The sequence below is a fragment of the Micropterus salmoides genome, unplaced genomic scaffold, assembly GCF_014851395.1.
Source record: "Micropterus salmoides isolate LMB-PRFRI ecotype aquatic unplaced genomic scaffold, ASM1485139v1 Ms_hic_scaffold_20, whole genome shotgun sequence".
In the NCBI taxonomy this organism is placed as follows: Eukaryota; Metazoa; Chordata; class Actinopteri; order Centrarchiformes; family Centrarchidae; genus Micropterus; species Micropterus salmoides.
Window position 1 is genome coordinate 32,435,321 of NW_024041151.1, and position 14,349 is coordinate 32,449,669.

Here is a 14,349-nt window from a genome sequence, read left to right on the forward strand (position 1 = left end):
CTCCACCTGATTTGTTGTTCATTTGGTTATGATCCTTCTGTGTTAACCTGCTCTGTTCAGTTATCTTAGTCTGTTCTGTCTTGTTGGGGAGTTGCCTGTGTTTCACATTTACTTAGTCAGTCTTGTCTGTTCTGTGTTTTGAGTTCCAGTTAGATTCTTGCCTTGTGTTTAGTAACCTGTGTTCTGTTTCCCCCCCTGATAATTACTATTTTGGTTGTTCCCCACCTTCTACTGCTGCTCTACAAAAGCATAATTCAACCCATCCTTCTTTACTGTTCAATTTGTTATTTCAACATACTCACTGTGACCAATAAAAACAAGTTTACACGCATCACATCCTTTTACAGAAAGCACACATAACAGTACACGACATCAGCCATCCTCTCAACACATTTTTCACTGCACTACCATCAGGACGTAGATATAGATCCCTTACCTGGAAATGGGCTTTTATGGAGTTTTGTCCTGTCTGCCATAACATTACTCAACAAGAGTACTTGCTAAGTAAAAGGTATGTTTTGGTTTGGGAGTTAATTTGTGTATAAAAATGTACAGTACGGTGTTATGTATGTTCATGTTGTGTATATGTGAGGCAATGTACGTATAGATGGTGGAAAGAAATTTCCTGGAAAGGACAATAAAGAATCTAATCTAGTTTTTGTTAAAGGGGTGGCGTGGGGAAAGCGTGGACCCAAATGCAACGTTCAGTTAAGCAGGTTTTATTGAGAAAAGGGGATTAGGGACTGGAGTCGAGGGAGAGGAGATTGCCGGGGAAACGCTGGCATGGGTAACCGAGGAGACTGGGACCAGAGAGCCGGGGAACACTAGGGCCGAGGAAGCGAGGAGGCAAGGGAGGACTGGGAGGGCGCTGTGGGGGTAGCCCGAGGAGGAGGGGACGGGAGGAAGAGGGTGAGTGGACCTGGGGCGGGAAACAGACAGAGTGACTGGGTTAGTAACAGAGGTGACAAAGTACAGGGAAATTGAGAGAAATCAAAAAACATGAGAGCCTGAATGCAGAGGTATAGCACCGGGTATGGAGCAACGACGATCAAGCAAGGATGGTGTGGAGAACCGGGGTTGAAATACAGGCAGGGATGAGGTTGATTACTGGCAGGTGTGGCAGGCTGACGAGGTGGCTGATGAGGCAGGTCGTTGGCTGGGCTCAGGAGCGGAGGGAGAGAGAGAGAGCGCACACACAGGGGAGGAGACACAGGGAGGCAGGCAGGCAGAGAACAGAGAAAACAAAGGAAAAAGCAGAATAACTGATGAAAAGTAGAAAAAATACAGGACACTCACAGTCAGCCAGGCTGCCACCACAACAACTTTCTTATAGGCCTACTACAGAGACTGGTTATGATCCGCCCCACCGTTTGCGATGTGGGCACAGGTGAGGTGAGTTTTCAGTAGCCTAAATGTCTTTCAACCACTATTTGAGCACATTTTACGGCATGAATGGATTTTTCGTTTTGCTTTTATGAAGTTAATTTAGAAGATAATTTAGAAAAGTGTTTGGAACACTTGAGTATGTTACATAAATTAATCTAATTTTTGAAGTGATGAGAAGTTTTTTAAAGTGTCCTGTCTTGTTTTTGGATAAGACAGGAAGATGGCGGGAGGTCTGTCAGGTGTGGCAGTCGCTCTGTTACTTTATACGCTACTTCTGAAGTTTGTACAACCAACAAACATTAGTCCACTTAAACAATCTCTCAACAACAAATATGCAAATATTATTCGCAACAATGACGAACTAATTGCTCACGGGATTTATCGGTATAAACAAACAAGATCCACAGCGTTTTCGGGCATGGGGAGTACACCTTGGCCATCTTTTTTTTTTAACCCCTAATCGATACAACCGCAGGGTGAAAAGGACAAAAACACCATGCAAACGACAAACCAGTCAGGCAGTGATAATAGCCATTTGTTTGCTTTTGTCGGGGGACATTCATCAGTGTCCTGGTCCAACCATATATGGAGCAAGTATCACTGACGTGATGGAAGTGGAATGTCTCTGTATACAACTCGAGGATTATCTGGGATCCAAAAGCAAAACCAAAAGGCATACTAGGTGGACACCTAACAAACAGAGGTTAAAATCAAAAACTGATCAAATAAATCACATTACTAGAGTCTAATTTAGACTTCCTCTGTTTAACGGAAACTTGGCTTCATGATAAGTCTCCATCAGCTGCTCTATTAGTTCAGGGTTATGATATTTACCGGAGGGACGGAACTGATGCAAAATAGGGTGAAGTTATGACATATGTTAGAAACACTATCCGTTGCAATGAGATTCAATTGCAAATTCCAAGTGATCTAGAATGTGTAGCCTTGAATATGAGTCTTTTGCCTCAGATGTCCTACACCCTTGTAGTCATTTATAGACCACCTTCCTCAAACATTAGCTTCTCTAAAAAACTCAAGACGGTATTATGTCAATTTGATTTTAAGAAAGAAATAATCATGAGTGACTTCAACTTAAACTGGGAAGATAAGTCCTCAAGAATGAAGCTCAAGCTCATTTCTGATGGTTTTCAACTGGTTAAAGGTACAACACGAATAACAAACGTCACCAGTACCCAAATTGACCTTATATTTAGTAACAGACCAGAAGGGATCGCAAAATCATTCAACATAACTGGGCTATGAGATCATAATATGGTGCTTATATCAAGAAAACTCACTTGCAGGCAGTTCATTACTCATGCTGGCAATAAGGAAATCTTTATCATTCTGAAAAATTGCAATCTACAATACATGAATTTTCAATTAGAATTAAATGTATAAAACCAGAGTCTTCCCTGGATATTAAATTAATGAAGGAGCGGGACAATGCCTTAAAAAAAGCCACAATCAAAGATGTCCCACGATAAGCATACATTTCGTTAGGCTAAGAAACACAGTAACTAGAGAACTGAGAAAAGCAAAGGTGGACTTTTTCACCATAATTATTGAAAATTCAAATGGTAACTCAAAAGCCAGATGAGAAAATTAACTGGTCAAAACATTAGTATAATTAAGCCAGTTGTACTAAAATCAAATGACACAATCTTGAAGAGTCTGACTGATGTGGCACTGGCCTTCATCATTTTGTTGAGTCAGTAGATACTATCGCCCAATGTTTTGCAGTACAGCAAAGTAATGCATGTACAGCTAATACTAGTGAGACGGCATTAACACTAAGACCAGTATCAGAGGATGAGGTTGTAAAAGTAGTCACATCTCTCAAATCTTCAAGGGCTAAGGATGTCTATGGTATGGATACACTTGTGCTGAGAGATTAATTCGTCAATAGTTACCCCACTAACACAAATAATCAATACTTCACTGGCTCACGGAAGGTTTCCTGATAAATGGAAGCCTGCTGTTGTGGCCCCTCTCTTCAAAGGTTGTGACCCTCTACTGACTTCCAACTACAGGCCCATCAGTGTTGTACCTGTAGTATCTAAGGTATCTGAAAAACTCATTAACAAACAAATCATTGACCACCTCAACAATAGCTCTTTCCCACTGCACCCAATGCAATTTGGATTCAGAGCCAATTACTTGACAGAAACAGCTAGATGTTACTTCATAGAAAAGGTTAAGGCATCAATGGATAAAGGGGGGGTTGTAGGGGTCGTGTTCCTTGACTTAAGGAAAGCATTTGATACAGTTAATCATAACGATTGTATAAACTACTGAAAAGTTGGTCAATCAAATCACATCTCTCATTACACTCTCAACATGTCAAAACTGGTAATTGTAAATCTACCCCCCTATGTTTTTAAGGGTCCATTATACATATACATTAATGATCTACCCTCTGTTTGTGGAAACTGTGATATTTTAATGTATGCTGATGATACAGTTATTTTTACTTATGGTAAGACTGTTGAAGAGGTTGCAATCAAGCTAACGGATGTATTAGTGAAGGTCACATCCTGGCTTAATCACTATTGTTTGCAACTTAATGTTTCAAACATTTTGTATGTTTCTCTCCAAAGGCTCCCACATTGACACAAGACATTTTCATTTCAGGACACAGACTAAAAGTTGTCTCAGAATACAAGTATTTAGGACTACACTTAGACTCAAAGTTTGCCTTCAAAACCCACATAAAGAGGGTCTGTAATAAAGTAAAGTTCAATTTGGCTAATTTCAGGTATATCAGAAACCTATCAACTGAGGCAGCTAAGTTATACTTCCACACATTGGTTCTCTCCCACATTACCTACTGTCTGATAAGTTGGTCCAACACACAGAGCCTTAAACCACTGAAATCATCATACAAACAAGCACTTAAAACTCAAGACAAAAGGCCATTTTGTTACCATCAGTGCCATATTCTAAAGAATTATAAACTGCTTAGTTGGGAAAACCACATAAAGAAACAGAAATGATTGTTTCTAAGATCATGCACAGTTCAGCTCCTCCTCCTTTGTCTGGCCTTATCAACTTTAAATCAACTGCAAACAGAGTAGCGACACTCTGCTTCCTCTCCTCTCGGTAGGAGCTCGTAGAGGGAAGGGACCTACGCCCGGCAGCCTCAGCTGCCTTGGGTCCAGACCGGCGAGGGAAGTACTGGCGGAACGCTTCGCCCTGCATCTTAACGTGCTGGAACCGATCCACCACCGAGTCCACCGTGTCACCGAAGAGGCCCGCCGTGCTCACCGGTGCATCGAGGAGGAAGCTCTTATCCTTCTCAGATATGCCCGCGAGGTTGAGCCACAGGTGACGCTCTGTGGCCACCAGAACCGACATAGACTGGCCAATGGAGTGGGCTGTTTCTTTTGTGGCCCGGAGAGACAGGTCTGTGGTTCTGCGAAGTTCCGCCAGATCTTCCTCAGGGACCCCCCCTCTGAACCATCTCCTGTAGCAGGTCGGCTTGGTAGGCTTGAAGCACCGCCATGGTGTACAAGCTCGCACCTGCCTGGCCCGCTGCCATGTACGCCTTCCCCATGAGTGTAGATGTGGTGCACCATGGCTTGGAGGGTTCTCCAGGGAGGACGCAAGTCGAGGGGAGAGATAGCTCGCAAGCGCATCCTCCACCCGAGGCATCCTCCCATAACCACGGTCCCTAACCCCCATCACATTACTGTAGTCCAGTGATCGGGGTGTGGAAAGCCGTGTAGAGAAGGGTCTGCCCCATGATTTACTCAGTTCATCATGTAAATCAGGAAACCGGTGTGGAGGTGGCGCGTGGTGCTTAAGAAACCTTTCATCAAGCTTACCACTAGCCTGTGGTGTCTGCTCCTCCTGTGGCCAGTTGATGTTGAGCTTAGCCACGGCTCTAGTCACTACCTCCAGCAGCTCGTCATAGTCGGGCGCCGCCTGATGACGTCGCCCCGACACACGGAAGTCATCGTCCACTATGCTGAGCCTCCTCGGAGGCAAGGAAAAACACACCTTCTGTACTTCTGGTTGCCGGACATGCTGGTAGACGTCTTCTTCAGGTAAGACACACTGCTTGAAGGACTGGAGCTTTCTTCAAACAACATACAGAGCGCCTGCTGAATAGAAAAAAGCTAATGATGAGTGTGTACAGGTGTGCTTTATACTCCTCCGGTTATTCCGTCACACCTTACCGTTCTAGCAACAAACCAATAGGATTGGAGTGATTTCATTCACATTCAGACCTGCTACGCCTAGAGGCGTTCCCATAGTGTTGTACCCGGCGCAGTTCGAGTTCCCTTGAAGGGGAACTACTAGTACCACCATCAATTAGAGAGCCCCCATCCTATTCCTACTCATTTAAGAGTAATGTTAAAAAATGGCTTATTGAAAATCAACACTGACGCTGGTCCCATCCACCAACAATAACTGTATCATCAATTTTTAGATTGTATCTGCTTATGTTGTTTACTCGATTGTTTACCTTTTGTCTATTGTATAATGTATTTTATTGTATTATAACAGTTTACTATTTTAGTAATAATAATTTAGTAGTATCTAATAACATCTGGCAAGGTGACTGCCAATGAAAAGTAACCTGTGTCTAACTCGGGTACACTTACATTTGCTTTGATTATAGATCATTGTACATTGTCCCTTTTTCAAATAAACAATAAACTTCTTCAGTGCCCGAGTCTTTTAATGTGGAAACGCAGACACACAGCTGAGCTGAAAGAACAAGGTTGATATTTTCATACAGGTCGTATAAACACATCAAATCAACGCATTATTATAGACTACACCTGTTCATTTAGGCCAGTGGTTCTCAATCTTATTTGGGCCAGTGCCCCCCTATCCATTATCCAGGTCCCTTATGAAAAAAAAATGTTTGCTATTTGCCATGAACATTGTTATTAAATACATGGAAAAGGTTACAAAAAAGCCATGTGAAAAGTAATTATATTTAACTAATAAGTGAATATTCCTCCCAGAAACTGTGTGTGAACCCAGATACTGTTTTCTTGGATGGGGCACTTAATAAGTGGGGGGTATGGTGTCCTCCCCCAGAAGATTTTGAGCATTAAACACTTAATTTCCTGTATTCTGGTTAAAATTTCTCTTCCAATTTCTTCCTTTTCTGCACCAAATTGTGGAAATGTCTAAAAATTCAGGTAGCAGATGACAATTCAAAAATATATAATTATAATAGAACATAATCTAGTGAGGCTCTCAGGCATTCTCATTGCTTTTAAATATTTTTCTCCTGTAGATCAACTTATTTAATACCATCCCTGCTGAGTCAACACACACGACTAAGTCTTACCACCTCTTTTGTGGGGAAGTAACCTTTTTAAATGTGTTTGTTATTAGCTCATCTGTTATTAACTTATTATAAACTCAGTGTTTCCCATAGAATGACAGAGTAACTGTGGCGCAGATACAGCCTGCTAGCCTCAAAAACCCAGCTGTATTCTAAAATTAACTTAGCTCTCCTTATTAGCAAGGCTCCTTACATGCTTGATAATAACTTTTGATAGTTGGGTCTCCGACATTGAAAGCGGTGACAGTTTTGTCTAATAATTCTGCATACTAATATATTCTGCCTGATCACAAGTGTTTTTACTTAGTTTTGGTTTCCACCTCCTTGTCTCATCAATACAGTCTCAAACAGTTCTGTGTCTGTCAGATGGTCTGAAGGGGACACTATCACATAGGCAGAGCAACGTAATGCACAGCAGAGTATAGGGCAGGTAGACTTTAAAAAAATGTTATGAATCCTCAAATGATTCTGACTTTTTTCTCAATATGTCAGAGAACATGTGTGGGAGAGATTCTGAATGTTCAGAAAACCTGCTGAAACACAGGAGCTATTAAAGTCCAGGAGTTTCTAACTGAATTAAAATGAATAAATTTATCATTGAGGTGAAAAGGTGCCACATATACCATGAAAAATATTTGAAAGCAACACAGAATAACTGAGAGCTGCACTGACTTAGATTCTGTTTGTTTTAGAGTTTGAATTGTCACCTGTCATGTAAATTTTGTGTTTTTCCCTTTACATATATAAAACATTTCACCATAAATTGGAGAAGAATTGCAGAAAGTTTCACCAGAATGCAGGAAATTAACTGTTTAATGCTCAAAATGTTCATATATTTCAGTATTGAAGATTTGTTAAAAACTATTAAAATCTTGTCTCATGAACCTAATATCGTGTCCTCTCACACCCCTAATAATTAACATGTCTAGAATGACCTCAAGCTAGATTCAACAGCTGATAGATGAATAAGAGGCATTGAGTGATTTTGTGATTCACAATACAAATAGTTGATTATTAGGGGTCAAAGCCCGAGTGGGCTGGGAACCCGCGAATTCAAGGCATCACGGTTCCCAGTACCAGTGAAGCGGCTGGGAACCCTATTGTTTTCGCTCGGATTTTTATTATTAGGGGTCCGAGCCCGAGTGGGGCTGAAAAGGTTCACAGATCCAGCAGAGCTGGGAACCCTATTGTAATCATTCTTGTTTTTCTGTTATTTATTTTTTTATTCTTCTGCCGCTAATTCCACTACTGCAGCCTAGACGGTAACTGATAGGGTAGGTACAAGCCCCTGCAAGTAACTCAGGCGCAATCTACCACTAGGGGGCGCTATAAACAAGGTCAACACGTTTGGACTTGGAACTCCCACTTACGAAAGGCGCATATCAAAAACCTTATATCAACACATTTGGGGGATCCAGCTGAATCTCATGGTATATGCCATGCCCATTTCTGTCTTTTCTGTCTGTTTTCACAATATCGCGAAAACTGAAAAACCTACTTTAATTAACTCTTCCAATCAGCACCAAACTTGGCACGGACCATCTCTGAATGAAGCTCATACAAGTTTTTGCTCCCCGTATTGATATGCGAAAAACTGTTGGACTTATAAGCTAAATCTTTGTGAAAAACGCTAAAAACAGGATGTGATGTCATATCTTAGGTTTAGAATGACCGATCTACACCAAACTTGGCGACCTTATCTGGCACGCCCTCCTGAGGGGCTGTGTGAAATGTGGTGTCAATCGGTTTCTAGGTGGCGTTATAAAACATATATTAAATAACACTCCCATAGACGTACATTCATTTTATATCCCCATAAACACAAGTCCCTTTAATTTCAAACTCCGTAGGGCAAGGGGAGCGGCTGGCGCCGGGGGGCTTGGACCCCGCTTACAACTGCTTGCAGTTCTAGTTATAATTGCTTCTGTATTAATGTATATGGACTGCTATGTAGCAGAATCGAGTTACAAACTCGTATTCACTTTACACTGTGTGCAGAGGAATGAGGTTCTCCAATAGCAACAGCAACATGATATCATGGAATGGTGTATAAATAGCATGCCACTTTTAAAGACATCAAGGCATTTTAAGGTTTCCGCGTGTCATTTCACGCTGTTTAGACTGCATTGACTTCTATTGTGCAGAAACGGGGTGTCAGTTCAGTCCCTATAGAACTAAGCAACACAAAGGAGGTTAACCCTATCTGCGCAGCTGTAGGGTTAACGGGTCGACATGCATATTTAATTAATGATGGTTAAGGTTAGCAATAAAGTACATCGGGGGGATGCCAATGCTACCATCGTTAGGTAGCTAGCTACTTAACCTTTAACATATCTATCGCTATGTAGCTAATGTTAGCAACGATGTTGCATAGTGACTTACGTAACGTAGTACCTAATGGACTCTAAATGGCGAGCTAACGTGGCTAACTTTAGCAATGATGTAGAATGGTAACCTACTTAATGTAACGTCAATAAAACCCAAAAACTAATGTTGTGTAATTATTGTTTCTCTCGGGAACCGAACGCCGGTATCCTGGGTCAGGGACCAATTCACTATCCACCCGACCACCCCTTTCATGGATATTTATATCCCACATTACCTGTGACAGTATGCGTAAAATGGCACGCTGTTTCTGCACAATAAAAGTCAATGGACTCTAAATGGCAAGGAATAAAACATAAAATGCAAAAAATACGTTGGAATAAACACCAAATGACTTAAGAAATCAGCGTGTTATTCATACGCCTTTTGATGATACCAGGCTGGCAACAACAGTCATTACGTGCAATTGTGTCTGCTTGTAGAACCCATCCTCTAATTCATCTCATGTACCTGTAAACTTCAATCTCAATTATCATTACGTCAGATGGTTGATCAAGGTTTAATTCATATAGCTCATACTGAAACGGACATAAAATAAAATTGAAAGATTGACAGATAAATAAAAAGGATAATAAAATTCACCACTCCAATATTTGAAAATTAAGTTTATAAATGTACCTTTGATTGGCATTTTACAGAACGCTGCGTTGACTGCAAACATAATAACACAATCAGTGAAATTGGCAAACAACCTGAAGGTTATGTCTCTCACTTTATATTTCATTCCACCATATAATTTTACCAGCAGCTATCTCTTAAAATCTGTGTGTAGGTCTGGTCTGAAGTATATGTGAGGTACACTCTTTGCACATTCTTCCTTTATAAGAGTAGGTTGAAGGCATGGTTTTTGTGCACACCATCCATGAATAGGGCCTCTGCTCTGTCTAAGATAACTATCTGAACAGTTTTTAAAAAGTCATCACTATCGAGAAATGTGTGTTACCAATTGTGTTATCACTTTCAAGTTGCACTGTTTAAAGATTACATACATGTGGGTAACCCTGGACAGGTTGTGGAAGGAATACCTCTCAAGGTATCTTAAAGTATCATCATCAGAGATGGATCTGTAAAAAACACAAACAAATAAAATACAACAAATACAATCTAGAGCATAACACTATATTTGTATTTGAACAGATTTGTTTGTTTTGTTAGCTTTATTCTCATTGTCGTGAATGATGCAGGGCTGCCGTACAGGTCTAAAACAATAAGCCTCTCTATAAAGTGAGACTTAAGAATGATTAAGTCAAACTGTGCCTTAATCTAAATGAATATGGAGTTAATAATGGCATGCAAATTTACTTTGTACTTTGGTACTGATGGTGTGGCTTATGCTAATGATCAAATCCTGCAACGCAGTTACTCACAAACAAGTTGTATTTATCAAGTTGAACGAAAGTCCCCAGTCGATTCTTGTGTGATGAGGTGTAGTTCTATTTCGCATAGGCTTTGCCCTCTAATGCTATCACTAGTGGGTTATATATATTAGTGTTGTAGTACTCTAGACCGGTCTTGAGACCACTTTTTGATGGTCTTGGTCTTGCCTCGGACTCTACCGCATTTGTACTTGGTCTTGTCTCGGTCTCGGACATAGAGGACTCTGGATTTTATTTCAACCATAACTTTGGTAATATCAATAAATTGCTTTTGCATCTTCTGATGTATTTGTTAACGTCCTAATTTTGATTGTATGTAAAGCGTACTGCTTCAAATGCAACCAATAACCCAGACTGTCACCCCTCCCGGCGATTGCAATATTTAAGTTGATTTCAGCTCTTAGTGTTTGTATATGGGTGTTTTAATGGGAATATGGATGTTTCAGATCAATTTGAGAAGTACCTATGATCTCGTTCTACATTTTATTGTGTGGCATGTGGGGAACTGGTCTTGGTCTTGGCTCATTCACACCCTCCTTCGGTCTTGGTCTGAATTTGGTCTCAGCCCCTAAAAATTTGGGCGGACTACAATATATATATATATCCCCGAGACCAAATTTATTTAAAGTATAAAATAAATAAGCCCATTCCACCCAATCAAGGGCTTTCTCGGCTTCTAGAGAGAGGATTGTACATTGCTCACGATGTGCTTACTCATACAAAAATGCAAAATCATAATAATAAAAAGAATATAAAATCAGACACAGACTTCAGTGTAGACAACACAAATAAACACTATGAACAAAAACATAATAGACATATTGGCAAATAGTGCAGTGAGCAGAGTGCAAAGGTTGCAGGAGTATGTACATGTCGGAGGTGGATGTGATATACAGGTACATATACATGCATACATGTACACATGTACTCAGTGCAATGAAGCATAGTGCAAAGGATGCTGGAATAAATAAGTATTTTGTGCAGGAGTAATGAGGTGGATTTGGTATACAGTATCTACAATATAACAATATGAACAGCACTGAAATAGAGAATGGTGAATAAATAATAAGTTTTAGACAGTAAACAGGTGGGTGATTAGAGGCAGAGTTACTGGGTTATTACACAAGAATTGTTCCTTACACTGTGAGTCAGAAATCCGCTGTTCATCAGAATGACGGCTTGTGGGAAGAAACTGTTCGTAAGTCTGTTGGTTCTGGCGTACAGTGCTCTGTAGCGCCTCCCAGAGGGGAGAAGCTGGAACAGGCTGTGTCCGGGGTGAGATGGATATGCAGTGATGTTTCCTGCCCGTTTCCTGATTTGGTGAAACAGAGGGGGCAGATCTGCAGAAGTCCAAGTTAGTACTGTTGAGGAGAAGCAGCTCGTCCATTTTGTTGGCCAGAGAGCGGACATTTGGCAGGTGAATTGAAGGGAGCGCAGTGTGAAAACCCCGCTGTCTCAGTTTAACTAGCGCGCCTGCTCCTTTCCCCTGTGCCGTTTCCGAAGGATCCCAAACAGAGCTGCTGCTCCTCCAACTAATAACTCCGGGAAAGTTCGGGGTATGTTAAGGAGCAGTGGAATATTATGAGCAGTTGAAAGTCCAATATTTAAGAGCTCTTCTCTGGTAAATGTTTCCAGAGAGGGACAGCAGAAAACAGCATTACTAAACAAAAACACAAAAAGCACTACAGAGCGTAATCCAGAGGCTGCCGTCTGCGGCGCCATCTTATAGACATCGAGAAGGCACCTGACATTGGTACGGGAGTTACGACCTATAGAAATAAAACTTGACCTATGATCCTACCAAAACATTGTAGGCTAGTGTACATGTGTGCAATGTAAATATAAATTAAATAAATAAATAAATAGCCCACAGACTCAATAATGAAATGAAATAAGGTGAGACAAGGTATGGTTAAAAAAAACTGTTTGGTCTAGGGGCCTCACTCCTGTTTCCAACTTCCCTTTATTAATTATACCACACCCACAGCTACTATGGTGAGGCTGATTTGCCAATCAGTGGCCAAATTGTCCATCAAATCAGTGAATCGGAACTACAACCAAAAATATGGGAAGTCTTAAAATAATAACTACTGTTCTTTAAATATAAACAAAAACTACTATTTTGGCTCCTACAAATGGACCCCTCTTATATTCCATGTACACAAATGTAGCTTATTACCTGCCATACTGTTTATATCTACCGTCTATATAGATAGATAATTCAGTTTGAAGTTTAGCTAACTGATGAGTTTCATCTGGCTTGATCGATGGATATAACTGAGTATTATCTGCATAACAATGAAAGTTTATGGAGTGTTTCCTGATAATATTGCCTAAAGGAAGCATATATGAAGTGAAGAGGATTGGTCAGAGCACAGATCCTTGTGGAAATCCATGACTAACTTTGTCTGCTCGACATTCACACTGTTACACATTCACACCTGGAAGCTGCCCAGTACAACCGCAGCCGTTGGGGTTATGGGCCTTGCTCAAGGGCACCTCAGTGGTGGTAAATGAGGGAGGGCAAGCACTGCTTGGTTTACTTTCCACACCCAGATTTTATCCTGCCAGTTCGGGGATTGAACCGGCGACCTCCCGGTTTTAAAACAATAAATCTGTCTGACAGTCTGGATGCCGGATTATGGTGTGTATGTAATGGTTGCTGATGTAAGATGGGAGTCTGTGACACAGTTTCAGTGTTTTGTTTTGGATGATTTGTAGATGTTGTAGCTGATTGTCAGAAATTGTGATCCAAGCTGGGACGAAGTATTCAAAGAGTGGTCTGATGTATGCCAAGTAAACTTCAATTACTGTGCAGGGTTTCTGCCTCTTAAAAGGAAGTTTTTCCTTGCCTCTGTTGCCTAATGCTTGCTCATGGTGGGAATTGTTGGGTCTCTGTAAATAATACACAACTGTCGTTGTGAACTGTCACTATATAAATAAAAATTGAATTAGGGCGATGGGGCCATGTTTTCCACAGAGGGCTTTGAGGTGGTTCAATCGTTTGTTTGCTTTTTGCTTTTTGCTTTTTTATTTTTTGTCCAGGTCATGTTGTTTTGAGATGTTACACTGACAAATGTTGCTTTTTTACTTATATTGATATTTTCTAATTGTTTAGTGACAGGTTGATATTGTTGGGCAGGTGGTGGTTCTTGGTGAAGAGGACACATTGTGTCTTGGCAAGATTCAGTTTGATTCTCCACATGTTTGACCAGGTTTCTATTTCAGATATGCATGTATGAAGTTTATTTGCTGCTAAGTTTGGAAATTTGGAACTGGACCAGTAGCAGAGATCATCTGCAAACTGTGAAACGTGGCTATGGTAGCTGGAGGGTAGTAGATGTCAGCGATGTACATGAGGAATAGAAGTGGGCTCAGAACTGCACTCTGTGGAACTCCTGCTGGGGGGGTGAAATGTGTTGAGATGGTGGAAGAAAATTTCACTTTAATTTGGCGGTCATGGAGAAAGCTTGAAATGATGGAATGGGTTGTGTTTGGGAGTTTGATGTTTGTGTCGAGTAGTCTGTTTTGAATCCAACTTTATCAATAAAATGCATTTAAAAACAACCAGGTTGACCAAAGAGCTGTACATTGACATAAATGGCAATGGCACAAACACATGGCTGCATAAACACATGGCAGTACATAGCACATCCAAACTACCTGCTTAGTTTTTATAAATATCTAGTAAGGATCTATCATCCTTCTTCTTTAGGATAGCTGAAGCTGTTGGCTCCTGCTCACAAAAACCCCTACATGTTTCGGCAAACCTTTTCAGGCTGTCCTTTCTTTTAAAGGTAGACCTCAAGGTATTGAACATATCTGGGTTAGCCACTGCAAGTTCCGCAATTGGAGCCTGAGACACAATGGTATTCCGATCAACCCCAAGCCTTG

The 14,349-nt window shown here is 40.9% G+C and overlaps 1 protein-coding gene across 1 annotated transcript in view; it reads right to left on the minus strand.

The window, feature by feature from the left end:
• LOC119915152 (thyrotropin receptor-like) overlaps positions 1-14,349 on the minus strand; it is a 63,791-nt gene that overhangs the window by 27,548 nt on the left and 21,894 nt on the right. Inside the window, exon 3 of the mRNA XM_038734752.1 lies at positions 10,069-10,143. Coding sequence (XP_038590680.1) covers positions 10,069-10,143 — 75 coding nt within the window. The remainder of the gene's footprint in view (positions 1-10,068; positions 10,144-14,349) is intronic.